The sequence below is a fragment of the Marmota marmota genome, unplaced genomic scaffold (genome assembly GCF_001458135.2).
Source record: "Marmota marmota marmota unplaced genomic scaffold, marMar, whole genome shotgun sequence".
NCBI classification, from domain to species: domain Eukaryota; kingdom Metazoa; phylum Chordata; class Mammalia; order Rodentia; family Sciuridae; genus Marmota; species Marmota marmota.
In genome coordinates, this window is record NW_026000068.1 from 13,663,011 (window position 1) to 13,678,962 (window position 15,952).

Below are 15,952 nucleotides of genomic sequence, written 5' to 3' on the forward strand. Positions count from 1 at the left end.
TGAAAACTCTGCTTTCTTAAAAATGTTGAATGGTTCTAGGTCACCCAGCATAGAAGAAGCTAAGAATGAATTCCTTTCAAATCTTGCAAGTTTCCTTTCTGTTTTGCACTTTGGGGTTTTAGTCATATCCAATCCTGGACACATACACACATACACTCTTGGGTATGCTTTTTTGGAGCCAGCTGCACACTTGGCAGGAGTCCTTCTGGGGCAGGAGGCAGCTGCTAAGCTGGATGCAAAGGAAAGAGATGGTGAAATACTTGCTTTTCTGCAGCAGATAAAACAATATGACTATTTAAATTTGTCAAGAAAATGAACTACAGAGAAGACTATCTGCTTCATACAAAGATTTTTTTAAAAAAATTGAGTATGTATATATTCAGTTTTTCTGAGGAGAAAAAATTAGGGTTTTAATTGAAATTTTTTGATTAATAACTTAATATTACTGCATTATAGTTATATATAATAGTGGATTTGCTGTTACATATTTGTACATGCATACAATATACCAATATAATTTGGTCAATTTAATTCCCTTTCTCTCTACCCCTGGTAGGAAGAAATAGAGGAAGGGGCTCCTCTATTCTACTAGTGTCCCTTCTATTTTCATATGACTCCCCACATATCTTTCTCACACCCTTTTCCCCTTTCTTCCCCACATGAGAGAGAACATACAACCATTGACTTCCTGCGTTTGGTTTATTTTGCTTGGATTCTTAAAGGGACAAGACCCCAAAACTGCTGCTTGGTGAAAGAAAACAGAATTGAGCTTTCTAAAAAATGGCATCTAATTTGATATGAAGTTTCTTTATAGGAAGGACAACATCTGAGCTTCTTTGTATTTTCTGCATCTTGTACAATAGTTATCCAGCAGATGGCAATCAATAGGGGTCTGTTTGGACAAAATGCATTGATAGTAAAAGCAAGGCTTACTTGAAAACTGTCACTCTCTAGAGATGACATCATCTATCACTGTGCCTTGTCCTGCTAAACCAATAAACTGGAGTCACCTTAAAAGCAGTGAGAGGTGAAAGGGAAATTCCCACAAATGAGTGCCCCAAACTGTAAGAAGCACTAAACTCCAGGGTGATTAGTCCAAAGCATTGACATTTATCAATGCTGCAGCTTATCCTTGCAAGGAACAGTGAGTGAAAAGGTGTTTTACTTAGCTATGTCGGCAGTAAAGGGGTCAGAGTTAATACGAGACTTTCAGAAATTTTGGCTCAGGGCTGGGTGCCAGTTTCTTTCAGTGTTTTGCGAACAATCTAAATACATTTATTAGTGGCTGGGAATGTTCAAGGTGTTGGCTTGGGCTGGAGTCTCAGAGTGTTCAAGGCATTCTGTAATTTTCAATCAGGACAAAAGGTGAGGGAAACTGGGGGACTCTAACTCTACTCACTCAAATGTGCCAGCCTATAATAGTTGCTGGAATGAGGTTCCCCTTTCTGAAAGAGAAGAAATTTTCCAATTTTTTTTTGTAGGAAACTTGTATTTGTAAAGATTTCACATTAGATTCTTTAAAAATTCCATGGGACACATAGATCTTTCGGGGAGTAGGGATTCTTTTGAAAAAATTGTAATTATCAACAGTTATTAATTATGAACAGTTATTAATTATATGGATTAATGAATTTTATTGTGATATGTCCATATATGCATAAAACAGTGCTTTGATCATATCTACCCACCAGGGAGTAGGACTTTTGTGATAAAATGAGGCTTGATTTTCTTCAGATAGGAGATTTCTACTTTTTCTTTGTAAATGCAAAAACAAACAAAACAACAACATCAAAAAAAGAGCAGAGGTCTTCCTAGATCTCACAATGATCCAAGTTTAAAACACAGCAAAACAGTCTATACTGGTCTTTAACAGCATCTGTAACAGTGAGAGACCAGAATTCTTTGAAAGAGCAGGTGAGTGTTCTAACAAAGTTCACAGTGTGTGGACTAAGATAGCATCTTGTCACCACAAAGGAATAGGAAAGGAAAAAAAAAATTCTTTTTTATTTTATAAAGCAGCAGCACAACTTGCTGGCTCAGCAAATGTTTTTCCCTGTTGAAGTTTGGCAAAGAACAGGACTTGGGAGGTCTTCTCCACCCTTAGTCCTTCCTCCCGCCCCCGACTGTACCATTACATCCTAGATACTGGGGTGACTGAAAAGGGCAGGGAAGGAATTAGTAAGTGTCAAACCTGTTCCTCTTTATGTACGACAGCACCTGCCACTTTTTAAAAAAGTAAATAATAATCTTAATCAGTTTGGGGGCTTTGTTGTGCTTGCAAGGTCACAGCACTGAGAGATTGCATTGAACTTTGAACCATAGCTGAGGGGTGAGGTAAACAACAGGGCTATAAATATCAGAGTTTCTTGCTGTGGCTTTGTGGAGCTGCAAAGCAAAGAGAAAGGAAACAGGCTTGTCTTGTCAGAAGGGGTTGCGTAAGTAGGAACTTTGTGTTTTCCAATAATTGATTCTTTTAGAGTTTGGGAAATACTTTTTGAGTCTGATAAAGTGCGTTTTTCCCCCTTAGAATTGACTTTTTAAAATGTTGGTTAAAGGAAATAAACATAATAAAAAAGAAAAGGAACAAGAGTCTAAGTTTGGGTGTGGCAGGTGAAGTTCCTGGGGGACACAGTGTGGGCTTTCTTGTTGATTTCTGCTCTGCACAGCTGAGCACGGAGGAAGCTGCAGAAACCTAGCATTTTCACTCTGTGGAGTCTGGGATGTTAAGTAGGCAATGTCATATGATCAGATTCAAGTATTTCCCACCCAAATGCAGAGTGAGAAAAAAAACCCAAAAAACAACAACAAAAAAACAGGGCTTAAACACCAGCCCTGTGGATTTGAAGAGCAGTTAGAAATGTGCTCATTCTACAGCATTGTAAGGATATTGAGAACAGTTTCAGAAAAAAGAAAAAGATAAGGGGGTGGAGAGACAAGAATAGACTCCATTCACAGTGCAGAAGTAGCATCATTCTTAAAGGAATTAAGTCATGTTTCAATCAGGGGTCTGTGAGTAAATTCAAAGTTTTGCGGGTTAAGTAGAGGAGAATGGGAGCCTTCAGGTAAAGAGGGGGGGTTCAGATGCTGTTCTGAAGTTCAGAAGGAGAGAATGGAGAAAGTAGCTGCATATCCTTTTAGTGGGGAATTTTAAACAAATGTAGGTCTGCATATGGAGAACTAATTCCAGGTTGTGTGATTGAAAATTGATCTGAAATTTACAACTACTTTCCACTTTTTATTGGGTCAGTTTTCAGTGAATCCAATTTTGTTATTTATTTATCCTCATTATTTTTACATAATCAACTGACAATTACAATTAAAATAAAAATTTTATTATGTAAAATTATTTTAAGCAAACAAAATTGAACAGCCTACTGATTGAAAAGACAGGGAGATCATAAAGTAAGATTTCTTTAATCCACCACCCTCTGCCAATGGCTTATTTTTTCATTAGAAACCCAATGAGGAAAAATCATCTTTTCATTCACAATTGTTATTAAGTGATTGGAAACTCTGTGCTTTATGGTAAAGTGAGTATCAGGCGCGATCTTTATAATGAATATTCTGTAACTACTGAATTTCTTTCTTTTCTGGTGGTTGGGGTCAAACTCAGGGCCTCACATGAATTTATTGCCTAGAAAAACCCTGGAAAATCTAGTCATTCTACTAAGAAATAAAACAGCTTAAATTATTCTGATGTTTTTATTGCCATTCTAGGCATAAACCAAACAGGCTGCTATAGTTATTGCAAGGTGATCTATCTAAAACTGTCAATATGTTGCAGTAGCTAAAAGGTCGCATTTCAGATTTGATAGAACTGGTTTGAATCCAGTCTCTCCTGTAACTTAACACCTGTGATTATAGATAAGACACCTAAACTCTCTCAGCCAGTTTCTTGAACTGCAAAAGGGATAATGGTGACATGATTGTTGGGGTTAACTAACATGATATGTAAAAGGGCTTAGCACAGTGTGTGTGTAGTTCTAGCAATGCTCAGTAAGTGACAGTGATTACAAGGATAACTGTATTATCATGCAAATACTACCTTAAATTTTTCAGACTTAGTTCAAACAGATCTTCTTTTTAAAAAATATTAGAATCTAAAAAATATTAGAATATTGAGGCAGCTTGAAGTCATTTATATTCTGTCCTTCATTAGTTAGGGTCTTATCAAGATATCATATCTAAGTTGGTATTTTGGGGCATTATTTAATGTGAAAGTTGATCAAGTTTTTTAAAATTTATATATATATATATAAATTTATATATATAATTGAAACTATATATATATATATATATATATATATATATATATATATATATATATACACATATATAGTTCCAATTAGTTATATATGACAACAGAATGCATTTGACTCATTGTAAACAAATGGAGCACAACTTTTCATTTTTCTGGTTATACATGATGCAGAGTCACACCATTCGTGCATACATGTACAGAGAGTAAAAATGTCTGTCTCATTCCACCAAGTTGATCAAGTGTTTAAAAATTCAGAGTATATCTGCCTGATATATATCAGATTGAGCCTAGCCTAGATCATTCTGATTTAAAGGTTCTAATCTTTGGTGTTTTGTTTTTTGGAAATGGGGATTGACTCCAGGGCTTTGTGAATGCAAGGCAAACAGTTTGTCGCTGAGCTACATCATAGTCCTCTACTCATTTTTAGAATTCTGGGTTCACTCAAGGTTACTTATTGTTAGCTTTCTCCATTAAAAAAAAAAAGTGCTTTTTAATTGTAGATTAGTGCCTAAAACTGCACTGACTTCCTAGTTTTGGAATTTTGCCCTCATGTGTATAGGTTCTTACATCAAAATAAACTGGAATTACCTGTGTGCATTTTCTTTGCTTATTTCTGTTGAATATGTCCATTTCCCCATTACTTCGCACCCAGTTTTTTGTTGTTGTTGTTGTTGTTGTTGTTGTCACCTCTTAGCTGAGAGGGCTGGCCCTAATTGTGATAATATTTCTGGTCAGGCATTTAATATCTTAACTTCTCAGCTCAGAGGGCATTTTTTTTTTTGCTGTCTTGTCTCAGGAGCTTCCTGAAAGTAGTGTAACCAAAAAATAGACTAATTGAGTATAGTTTTAATGAGTATTAAATGGCACAGGGAACAATGATCTGTAAACTTTCACCTGGGTCAAATTTTTTTACCTTTATATTTATCTTGGTTTTCATAGTAACGTTATGGCAGACAGTCATATATCTGAAGAAATTCAAATCCTGTAATATTACCATACAGCTATACTTTAAGGATTAAGGAGTGAAAGGGAGTCATAACCAAGGTATTTATAAACATGGAAGGTTTGAACTTGAAGAGCTACAGGCTCACATGAGCCACATGCACGTTGGTATACTGCCCTCACTGCCAACTTTCTTCCTGAGATCTCTTTCAATTTTTTTTTTTTTAATTTCTGTGTAGAATTCTCTACTTACCCTTCTTCCTTAGATTGTCAGAAAGCAGAAAGAAGTAATCAGAACTCAGTGCATCTCAAATGAAACTCAGATTGTATTTGCAGAATGCTATACAAACCAGTCTAAACACAGTGTAAACCTGTATCTTCTAGGAAAGTGCTTGGCTGCCTGACCAGGCAAATTTCCATAGCATTTTTACTACAGTATCTCACTACACCTAATTGGTGCTTTAACTGCCTCCCACCCCCACCTTTAGCTGATACCTTCCTCTTTATAGGAAGATTTGTTGCAGGGAGGCTCATTAAAATGAGCCAAACAAAATGAAGACAAAACCCACAGGCTAGGTATTTATAGGAAGTAGAATGATATACCTGCTGGATTTATATGATTCATAGTTAGAATGTTACATTATCTATGAAGATGATTACAGGTTTTCTCTTTTACAGGACAACCCCAGCAATGTGGAGGAGCCTGGGACTTGCCCTGGCTCTCTGTTTTCTCCCCTATGGAGGAACAGAGAGCCAGGGTGAAAACTTCATTTGTAAGCAACCCCCAGACTGGAGCATAAGAGATCAAAATCCAATGCAGAACTCCCACGGTTCAGTGACTGTGGTTGCTCTTCTTCAAGCTAGCTGATACCTGTGCATTCTGCAGGCATCCAGGTAAGGTAGTCTTTTTGTGGTTTTTTAGAATATCTTTTTGTTTATTTTTAAAAAATATATATATATTTAAAAATATATATATATACATATATGTGTGTGTGTGTGTGTATATATATATATATATAAAGGTACTGTGTCCTAGTACAACTAAAAACATATATATGTTTTTAGTTGTACATGGACACACTACCTTTATTTTGTTGATTTATTTTTATGTGGTGCTGAAGATCAAACTCAGTGTCTCACACATGCAAGGCAAGTGCTCTACTGCTGAGCCACAGTCCCAGCCCTGGCTTAGGATATCTTTAGGGAAAAACTATTAAATAAACACATGCATATGTACATACAGTAAAACATAACTGGGAACAATGTGTTTATTAAATCATATTTTTGGAAAAACTTTATGTGTTTAATAAATTAGAAGAGAGAAGACAAGGAGGATATACACCAAAATATTTGTAGTGACTTTTTGGTAGTGACTTTCTTGGCATTATGAATATTGTTCCTTTTTGTGAACCTATATTTTATAACTTCTTACTCAATATGTGTTGTTTGTGAAATGAAAATGTTCTAAAACATACTCCTGATAATGGGTCAGTTACCAATATAAGAGCAGAGAAGGGTGTTTTGCTAGAGTAGAATAAACACTACATTTTCTATCAAAGGTGTTGGGTCATTTAGCAAATCTATATCAAAATATTTGTAGGGTTATTCTGCAAATATTTATTGAGCAGAATCTCTGTGTCTGTAAGATAAATTTTAAAAATAGTCAGTTCAAGAGGTTAATCTGAAGACTAAATGACTAATGTTTGTGAAAGCATTTAGCATACAGTTTTAACTAAGCACAAGTTTTAAATAATTCTAAAAATGAAAGTTTTGGAATCTTATAACAATATGAAAAATATGGGTCAGTCAAAATAGTAAGAAGGAGAGTTTTGCAGAAAAAAAACTGTGTGAAGAAAGAGAGAAGAAACTATTAATCCTATTAAATCATTTTCTGAATTTTTCCCCAAAATATTTTAGATTGGAAGACCTGCGAATAAAATTGGAAAAAGAAGGATATTCTAATATTTCCTATATTGTTGTTAATCATCAAGGAATCTCTTCTCAATTAAAATACATACATCTTAAAAATAAGGTTTCAGACCATATTCCTGTTTATCAACAAGAAGAAAACCAAAAAGATGTCTGGACACTCTTAAATGGATACAAAGATGACTTCCTCATATATGACAGGTCTGTATACACTCACACCTCCCAAATTAAAATATACCTACTTCCTTTGTATGTATTTATTTACACCAGACATGACAATATTTATTGTTAAATACAATGCCATATTTCAGTTCTCCTGTCATGTAATCTTTTTTTTTTAACATTTAGAAATTAATACCACATCTTAAGTTTTTGAAACAGTTTCAACTTTTGATCTTTTGAGGTTACACTCTGCTGGTTTCCCCATATAATTCTTCCTCCTCCTCATTCTTCCTCTGGCATTCTTCCTGTGTTTCTTCTGTGCATGTTTATGTTATTAAGAATGACTGAGATTTCTTTCTCCTCACAGTCTGCACATTCTGCATGCCCATGAGCAATTTCATCTATCCCTTGACTACAATTATATATTCTGATGATCCCGAATATATACAAAACTCAAGCACAATGACTAAACTCCAGACTAGAATATCCACTTAATAAATGTTCACAAATATCTTAAATTCAAGATAATTATCTTCTCCTAAAACCTGCTTCTACTTTAATCTTTGTGAGAGTTACAGAAAGGGATGCTTTTGGGGAAAGAGGTGGTCGAGCATTATGGCTTCCACTCCTTCCTCCTGCCAGCCATCATCTAATATGTTATAGGACATCACAGACACCATCGTGTGTGGTAGTTTTGCTTCCATCTGCCCTTCAGAAAATGGTGACAGGTATGGGTTACTGACTTCTATCCAACCTTCCATGTTGGGTCAGTTGTGACTTTCTATGGACTCTAAATCCTCATTATATTTATCTCTTCTTCATAATCACTACCTCAAGTTACTTCCTCCGTGACTGTTCCTCTAGATTTTTGCAACAATTCCTACTTGTTATCTTTCTGCTTTAATAGTGATTTTACAATAAGACACTTCATTTTGTTTTATTTTCAAATACCCAATTTCAAAATAGGCCCATTTAAGGGTTGGTTTCTATATGTTTGAAATGGCTTTCTTCAAGGAAAGGCAATGTAAAAGAGTTCATCATTCAACTAGGTAAAGTTGAAGCGACTATATATTTTCCCCATGAATTGGCATTCTGATTAAGTAAACAGAAGAATCCATTTGCAGACCAGGCACAATTCTACTCTAAGTATTGTGTATATGAAAAACCACACTTTGTAGTCTTGTTTATCTCTAATTTATAATTTTAAGACAACACATTTGCATTTCTGAACTATAAAGTGTGCTAATCATTTAAGCATCATCTGTACAAATATTCATTTGAATTTATGAACAAATAAGACAGTCATGTTTTGAGAGAAACTCAATGCATACAATACCTGCTGTAAAAATATTCTCAGTGGGTACTTTGTTTTCTTCTGGCTCTTCAGAGTCTGATAAGCCACCCACTGCCTAGGCCTAAGCCCTATGTGTCTTTTATTAAATACGTTTTCAATATTACATTTCCTTCTTTTAGGCCTTTAAACTTCTAACTTAGACAGTTATAAAATATAACACTTTGATGTTTGTATAAAACCCTATATACTTACTGGGTAAAATGTGGCAAGAAAAATATTTGAACCTCACAATTTCTGAGAATTTGAGTTCTTCATTGTGCTGAAATTTTTGTTGCATTAGATGTATTTTTAAATAAATGTGCTAATGGCCAATTCTAGATCTTTTTATTATACTGTGATTTCTGGTTTGGAATTTTTACTGCCCTACCAGTTGCAAAATCTTATGTGGTTTGCACAGCTTAATTTATAAGTCAGTGTTTTGGGCTCTGTAGAATTTATGTCAGTTATAAAATCATGTTTGACCAAGTCACAATGACTATACTATACATTTTGGTATAATTTAATAGTAGTAATAATATATATAAATGCTAAGATTAAACTTACTATAGTCCTGATCTGGTATATGGAGCCTGGAAGTTCATTTGTAGATCCAATCCACAGAAATTTACTGAAGGTAAAGAATTTTAAGTTTCAGACCATGAAACCTATAATACCTGTGCCAAAATGTGCTTGAGTAGGATCACAATACAAAAAAATATTGTAATAACATTGCATTTGTCCTTTTTTTCTAGATGTGGCCATCTTGTATATCATCTTGGTTTGCCTTACTCCTTCCTAACTTTCCCATATGTAGAAGATGCCATTAAGATTGCTTACTGTGAAGACAGATGTGGAAACTGCTCTTTCAGGGTATTTTTCTCAATTATTTTTACTGGGAGAAAAGAGGAAATCTTTTAAGAGCTTATCAAAATAAGTTAGTGTTTCATAATCAATTATCTAATTAACATATTTACTGGTTTACCATATTTACTGGTTTAATTTTGTAATTACACTGTTTTGCACGCTTTTTTGTTACGTAAAATATAACACATACTTTCAAACATCTTTTTTAGACCCATAATTCTGCCTTTAGCCAGAAGGGTTTTAGACAACAACAATCAACGTAGGTCACATATTTTAATTACCATCAAATGATATTGCATGAGTATAAATGTTCAAAAAATTTAGGAAACATATACAAAAATATTATTGTAGTAACCTGAAAATGTTCACATAAGAGCATAGTGATAGCAAAGCTTACCTATGGCATTACCTGTCAAGGAATTGAGGCAAGATAACTACTTATATCGAGGATGAAAGACTACCAGCTTTTCTGTGAAGAACTTATACTCTCTTCCCATTCTGAAATTTTAATTATTTAATTTAATAGAAAGTGGAGTAAGTTTTCCACTCATTACCTAAAAGTGTTATGAGAAACACTATATTTAAATATTTTAACAAACAGAATAAATAATAATATATTAACTAGACTTATTTTCTCTCTTATTGAACAGAAAATAATTCTATACAAAGTTTCCTTGATAGGGCAGACTGGCAGAATTTGAACTCAGGTTTAAAAACAATTCTGAATTTGATTTGTGAGTTGTACTTTGATTTTTCCCAGGTCTAAAGAAAGCCACCACCTTTCATTTTAACAAACAACTTAATTTAATTGGTAAGGAGTACAACAGGATAATTACTTATTTGTCACTTTTTAATCCATTCATATACCATAATAATCCTGTGATAGTTATTTTATGATTTTAAAGATGAGGAGACTGAGTAATGGAAATAAAATATTAACTCAATGTCTAATCTCCTATTTTGGTATCATTTCTGTATTTTGTATTTGTGCAAGTGTCTGATAGTTATAAATATACCTAGATATATAGAAAAAAAGCAAAAACAATTCCTATAATATACTTAAAATTTGTGAAATTTATTTATTTATTTATTTATTTCTGAATGCTTGGGATGAAACCCAGGGCCTTTTGCATATTAAGCAAGCACTCTACCACAACTCAACCTTATGAATAACATTTAAATAAGAATAATACACCATATGTATCCCATAGACAAATGAGATAGGAGCTTTTCTATTTCATTATTTCCTAGATGTCATTAATTATATAAACATTATTTGATATACTTTAAAAATGCTGCCAATTAAAGTACAACACTGTGTTAAAAACACCATCAACAGTAAGATACACTCTAATTTCAGAAATAATAAAATGTGAAAAAATATGCACTGTAGAATCAGTCAGTAATTAATAGATTTTCTGAAACTAGATTAGTATTTGCTATTTATGTTTGTCAAATCATTTAACACTTATTTTAAACATTTACTAAACTTTATAAGTTTAGAATCAAATACATAGTTCTCATTTAAAAGAATTCATAAATAACCAGAAAGTATACCCTTTAGTAAATGTATGCTAAAAATCCAATGGAATTTGTAACTTCGTAACATTGTCATACCACTTAGTGATTCACTGGGTTCTCAAGTTCATTTTGTAATTTTTACAAATCAACTTTAGGTTGAGGTTTAATATTGCACTGTGATATCTGTAGGCCTGAAGTATGTTTGTGGGTACACAAAACAATAATTTTTCAAAAAATGAAAGAATTAGTATGCGTAATGGAAGATTATGGTCAGTGAAAAACAGGCAGTAACTTGCTATTTTCACCTGACAGAACTATAGCAGAGACACATTGGCAAAGCTTTGGTTAAATCAAAACATTTCCTGCCATACACTGAAGTATGGAAAACTATAATTTTTGAGCAGAGTTTGTTGCCATTTTTTACTTATCAAAGAAAAACTAATTTGCTTCAGAAAACAATGTTAGAGTAGATGTATTGTTGGCACAGATGCAAAAGGTTCCATGTAGGTCAACTGATTTTAGGATTTGACATTTGTTTTGACTTCATGGAAACTTAAGTTCTTTTAGCCAGTTTACTTAATTTTACTTCTCAGCTATACACAGTTTGGCTTTCTCTTTAAGCTTTTAACAAAAAAAGTCTAGGGGTTGAGACTAACATTAGACTCTTTTTCATTAATATAAAGCAAGAAACACAAAATCAGCTCTATCCTAATTAACTAGTTGGAATCCCATGTATGTCAGTTCTACAAATAATTTTTTTTGCATTCCTGCTAAATTTGCAAGCTTATTGATAAGTGATTTACAAATTTGTTACAGACTCTTGAAAATGAAGACTTCTGTAGAAATGTATCTTTGCCCACTGTGGAAAAAACAATTGAGGCTCTGCAGCCACATCACCATCACAGCCATCAGCATCTTGGGAGCAGTGAGCTTTCAAAGAATCAGCAACCAGGAGCAGCAGATACTCCTTCAAACCCTGCTCCTCTAGACCTTCATCACCATAAAAAGCACAAGGGCCAGTATAGGCAGGGTAACTCAGAGAGCTGACAGATGGCAGGAAGTGAAGGTTTACAACTTTCACTTGCACAAAGGAAACTCTGCCAAAAGGGATGTGTAAATCAATTACAGTGTAAGTTGTTCAAAGATCCACAGGCAGCTTCTAGTAGCTGTTGCTGCCATTGTCGACATCTGATATTTGAAAAAAGAGAGTCTGCAATCACCTGACAGTGTGCTGAAAACCTCCCATCTTTATGTAGCTGACAGGGACTTAGGGCAGAGGAGAACGTCATTGAATCTTGTCAGTGACGAAAGCCTCCAGCTGCCTGACAAAGAAGTCAGCAGCTTGATCCCACAGAAGTTGGCACCAATTGAAGCTGAAAAAATAAGGCAAAAAAGTGAAAATGACATTCAAACTAAATGTTTAAAATAAGATGTACTCCCCAAGCCGGTCTAGACACAATTTCATTTCCAGCATTTTTACAAGTCATATAATTAATAATTAGTGAACCAAAGCCAGGAATTGGATAATGTGCAAACAGAGAAATCTACTATACTGGTTTCTAAATTTTAAATTTTATGCCATAGAAATTTTGACCCAAACAATATTTTTATTAGGAGGCAACTGAAAAGTGATTGCAGCTTTTGGTTAATATGTCTTTCTTTTTCTTTTTCCAGTATTCTATTTGCATTGATGAGAACAGAAACGTAAACTATGACCTAGGGGTTTCTGTTGGATAGTTAGTAACTTAGAATGGAGGAAGAACAACGAAGACATGTTTTCCACTTTTCTTTACTTATCTCTCAAAATAATATTATCTTTTAATCTTACATTTTTAACTGATTAAAACTTTAAAGAAAGAGGTGGGTTCTGTTTAAGATCCAGAAATACTTAACACATGACTATTTTGCTAAGAAAATATATGTGACTACATTTTTAATATCTGCTTACTTTTTTGTATCTAATACTCATATCTTGATTTTTACTATCATCTACAAATAAAGGCTTTGTATCTTATTTTCTTTCTTTAACACTGTATCACACTCTTCTGAATTTGAAGAGTATGATACAGTTATTTGGCTGTCTTGAAAGACGAAATGGGAAAGAAAAGAATGTTGTCTATCTTTTAGATTTCCTAGAGTATTTCCATAGTCAATGAAGGTTTAATAGGGAAATTAAACCCTCTAAACTTGAACTCCTTTATGGATAATACTGTTAAGCAAGAATGTAGTATGCAGATGGCTAAGATATGGATGTGTCTAAATAAACTCAATAAAAAAGTTTAAAGTTGTTTTTAATTTTATTATTTAGGTAGTATGCTTATACTGAACATAGAAATAAATTTTCCATTGTCTTTAAATAAATTAAATAGTAATAAGGAATTTATAGCTGTGCTCAAAACCGTCTACGCTTAAGGTGAGAATCTTTTTCAACAGAAAGGCGCTGTTCTAAATCCCGAATGTTATTACGAAGAATTGCAATCTCCTTGTTTTTTTCTTCTTGAAGATGCTGAAGCTTCTAAATGAAGCAGAAAAAAAAACTTTCATTACAATTCAGAAATAATAAAATTTAAAACAAGTAATGAAAAACAAATTATACTCTGGTTTAAGATTGTATTTAAAAAGATATTTTGAAAAGCTTATAACTTCAGTTTTGTGAGATTTAATGGGTAAAACTGGCATAAGGATACAAAAAAAATCTGTTAAATATATTTAGATTAATATTAGGTAACTTATAGAAAAACATTAAGAAAATTTATTTTCTTAAATAATAGTCATGGGATAAAAATCTCACATACCCTTCTGTAGATACTCTGTGGCAAAACAGTAGCATCTGTATATGATTTTGATTTGGTCTGAAGTCTTGCTAGTTTGGCATCAAACTGAATGAAATTTAAAAAGAAAGTTATTGAGAAGATTCTAGTTCAATAACTAAAATTAAATGTTTCTATAAATATATTCACAATATCCTTTGACACATACTCTATAATTTAAGTGCATTCTTTATATGACAACATAAAAATCTTTTAAGAAACAATTTTAAAGAAAGAGCAAAGAAAATCCAAACAAGATTAAACCTGACTGCATATTAAAATTATTTGGGGAACTCTATTCTTCCCTAGTGCCCACCTCCTTATTGTGAATTAGCATCCGCATATCAGAGAAAACATTCAGCCTTTGATTTTTTGGGATTGGTTTATTTCGTATAGCATGATATTCTCCAACTCCATCCATTTATGTATGATACATCAAAGTGTATAAATGCATTCTACTGTCATGTATAACTAATTAAAACAAATTTTAAAAATTAAAAAAAATTATTTGGTGAAACTTTAGGAAGTACCAAATACCTGGGCACTATTTTAGAGACTCTGGGGTATAGCTAGCATACTCTCTTTTCTCAAAACATCAGTTGTTTTTTTTTCAGTATTGTGGCTTGAAACCAGGGCCTGGTGCATGCTAGGCAAGCACTCTATCACTTAATTATATACCCAGTCAGCATCAGCTGATTCTATAATGCAACCAGAGCTGAGAATCTAGTTTAAGTTAAAGATAGAAAAAATATTTTTACATTCTCATAAGGGCACTTTTGTCAAGAAAATGTAGTGTTATAGGAGTCATAGGAGGAAAGCTTACTTGTCCTTTTCTAGAAACTGAAGCTAAGTAGTAGAATTTGGATGTAATTTATTGATTTACTTTGAATTTTTATTCATTCAAATTAAACTAAGTCAGGTTAAAAATTTTCATAGATCATTCTTACACACCAATTTTATTTTGAACAATACTGCATTATAATTCTTCCTTTCTAATTTAGTGTTGTGCCTCTGAGGACTTCTAAACTCTCCATAAAATTGTGTTCTGGTTTGAGGGGAGAAATGTAGGTATAACAAAGACAGATGAGAGTTCCATATATAGGTTAACAGCATACTTAAACTAGACTAATGACAAACCCTAGATAATAAACAAAATACAGGCTCCCAACTGATAGTTTAAAAGTCAATGGTGAATCTTGAAACACGACCTATTCTATTTCAGTTGGCCATCCGTCCTCTTTATTGTTTGTGGGTATACTTAGTGATAAGCCAGCAGCATCAGCAAAGAACTTCTAAAATCAACATAAGTCCCCTTTCTGCCATATGATTACACATATTACCTCATCAAGCACCCCAAGAATATACCAGTTTCTGGAGAATAAGCAGTATATTTTAACTAAGACCTATGAACTATCTTTTTTGTACCAGGGACACTTAAACACTAAGCCACATCCCATCCCTTTTTTATTTTGAGAAAGGGTCTTGCTAAGTTGCTGAAGCTGGCCTTGAGCTTGTGATTCTCCTGCCTCAGCCTACGGAGCTGCTGGGATTAAAGGCATGAACCACCATACCCGGAGATCTTTGCATTCTTACAACATGAAGTAAAATGGGAGTTGAAGTGGGGAAGCATAATGAGATGGAAGAATATAGAAAGGAGACTGGTAAAATATAAAGAACAAAATTAAAGGACAGATATTTTGTCAAAATATCAGGATCTTTGAGATTCTGACATGTGATTAGCTTCAGAACTAGAGCTGGAGCCTCAGGGAGATTTAGGAAGATGGCGGCGAGGGGAGTGCATTGCCCCCGTGTGCTGCTTCACTGTGTGGGAGTATGACAAGTCAGGACGGCTAAAGGCTATCTTGTTAGGAATTTCCAGCAATAGTGGGGTGCTCTGGAACCTGGAGGAAGGATTTCCATCGCACGAGGATCGGCTACGGGGACTTAAACGCGAGAGGTTTGTCGCACGGAGGGTAACACTGCTTATTCAGCAAATCGCCCCGCGGCTAGAGTCTGCAGCGTGCGCTGGGAAACGAGGAGATAGCGACGCAGGGATACAGCGCTGCAGTTTCTGCCAGCCATGCAAGCACCGTACTCAGGGCTGAATTCTGGGTTCGAGACGGGGGAAGG

General features: G+C 34.1%; 2 protein-coding genes across 4 annotated transcripts in view; one reads left to right on the forward strand and one right to left on the reverse strand.

Moving 5' to 3' along the window:
• Nucleotides 1-2,280: 2,280 nt before the first annotated feature.
• Nucleotides 2,281-13,296, forward strand: Selenop (selenoprotein P). Of its 3 annotated transcripts, XM_048814015.1 has the most exons (6): nt 2,297-2,435; nt 2,510-2,512; nt 5,882-6,097; nt 7,121-7,333; nt 9,380-9,497; nt 11,829-13,296. In XM_048814015.1, exons 3-6 carry the CDS (start codon nt 5,895-5,897, stop codon nt 12,408-12,410), a joined length of 1,116 nt encoding a protein of 371 aa, XP_048669972.1. In that variant the 5' UTR covers nt 2,297-2,435; nt 2,510-2,512; nt 5,882-5,894; the 3' UTR covers nt 12,411-13,296. The 3 variants fall into 3 exon arrangements, with proteins under 3 accessions (XP_015345952.1, XP_048669973.1, XP_048669972.1); XM_015490466.2 differs by lacking the exon at nt 2,510-2,512 and having other exon boundaries at nt 2,281-2,435; XM_048814016.1 differs by lacking the exon at nt 2,510-2,512 and having other exon boundaries at nt 2,281-2,435; nt 11,829-12,379.
• Nucleotides 12,872-15,952, reverse strand: part of Ccdc152 (coiled-coil domain containing 152) — a 45,262-nt gene continuing 42,181 nt past the window's right edge. The window contains exons 7-8 of the mRNA XM_048814018.1: nt 13,808-13,891; nt 12,872-13,527 (exon numbers count right to left, since the gene is read on the reverse strand). Coding sequence (XP_048669975.1) covers nt 13,405-13,527; nt 13,808-13,891 — 207 coding nt within the window. The 3' untranslated portion in view covers nt 12,872-13,404. The remainder of the gene's footprint in view (nt 13,528-13,807; nt 13,892-15,952) is intronic.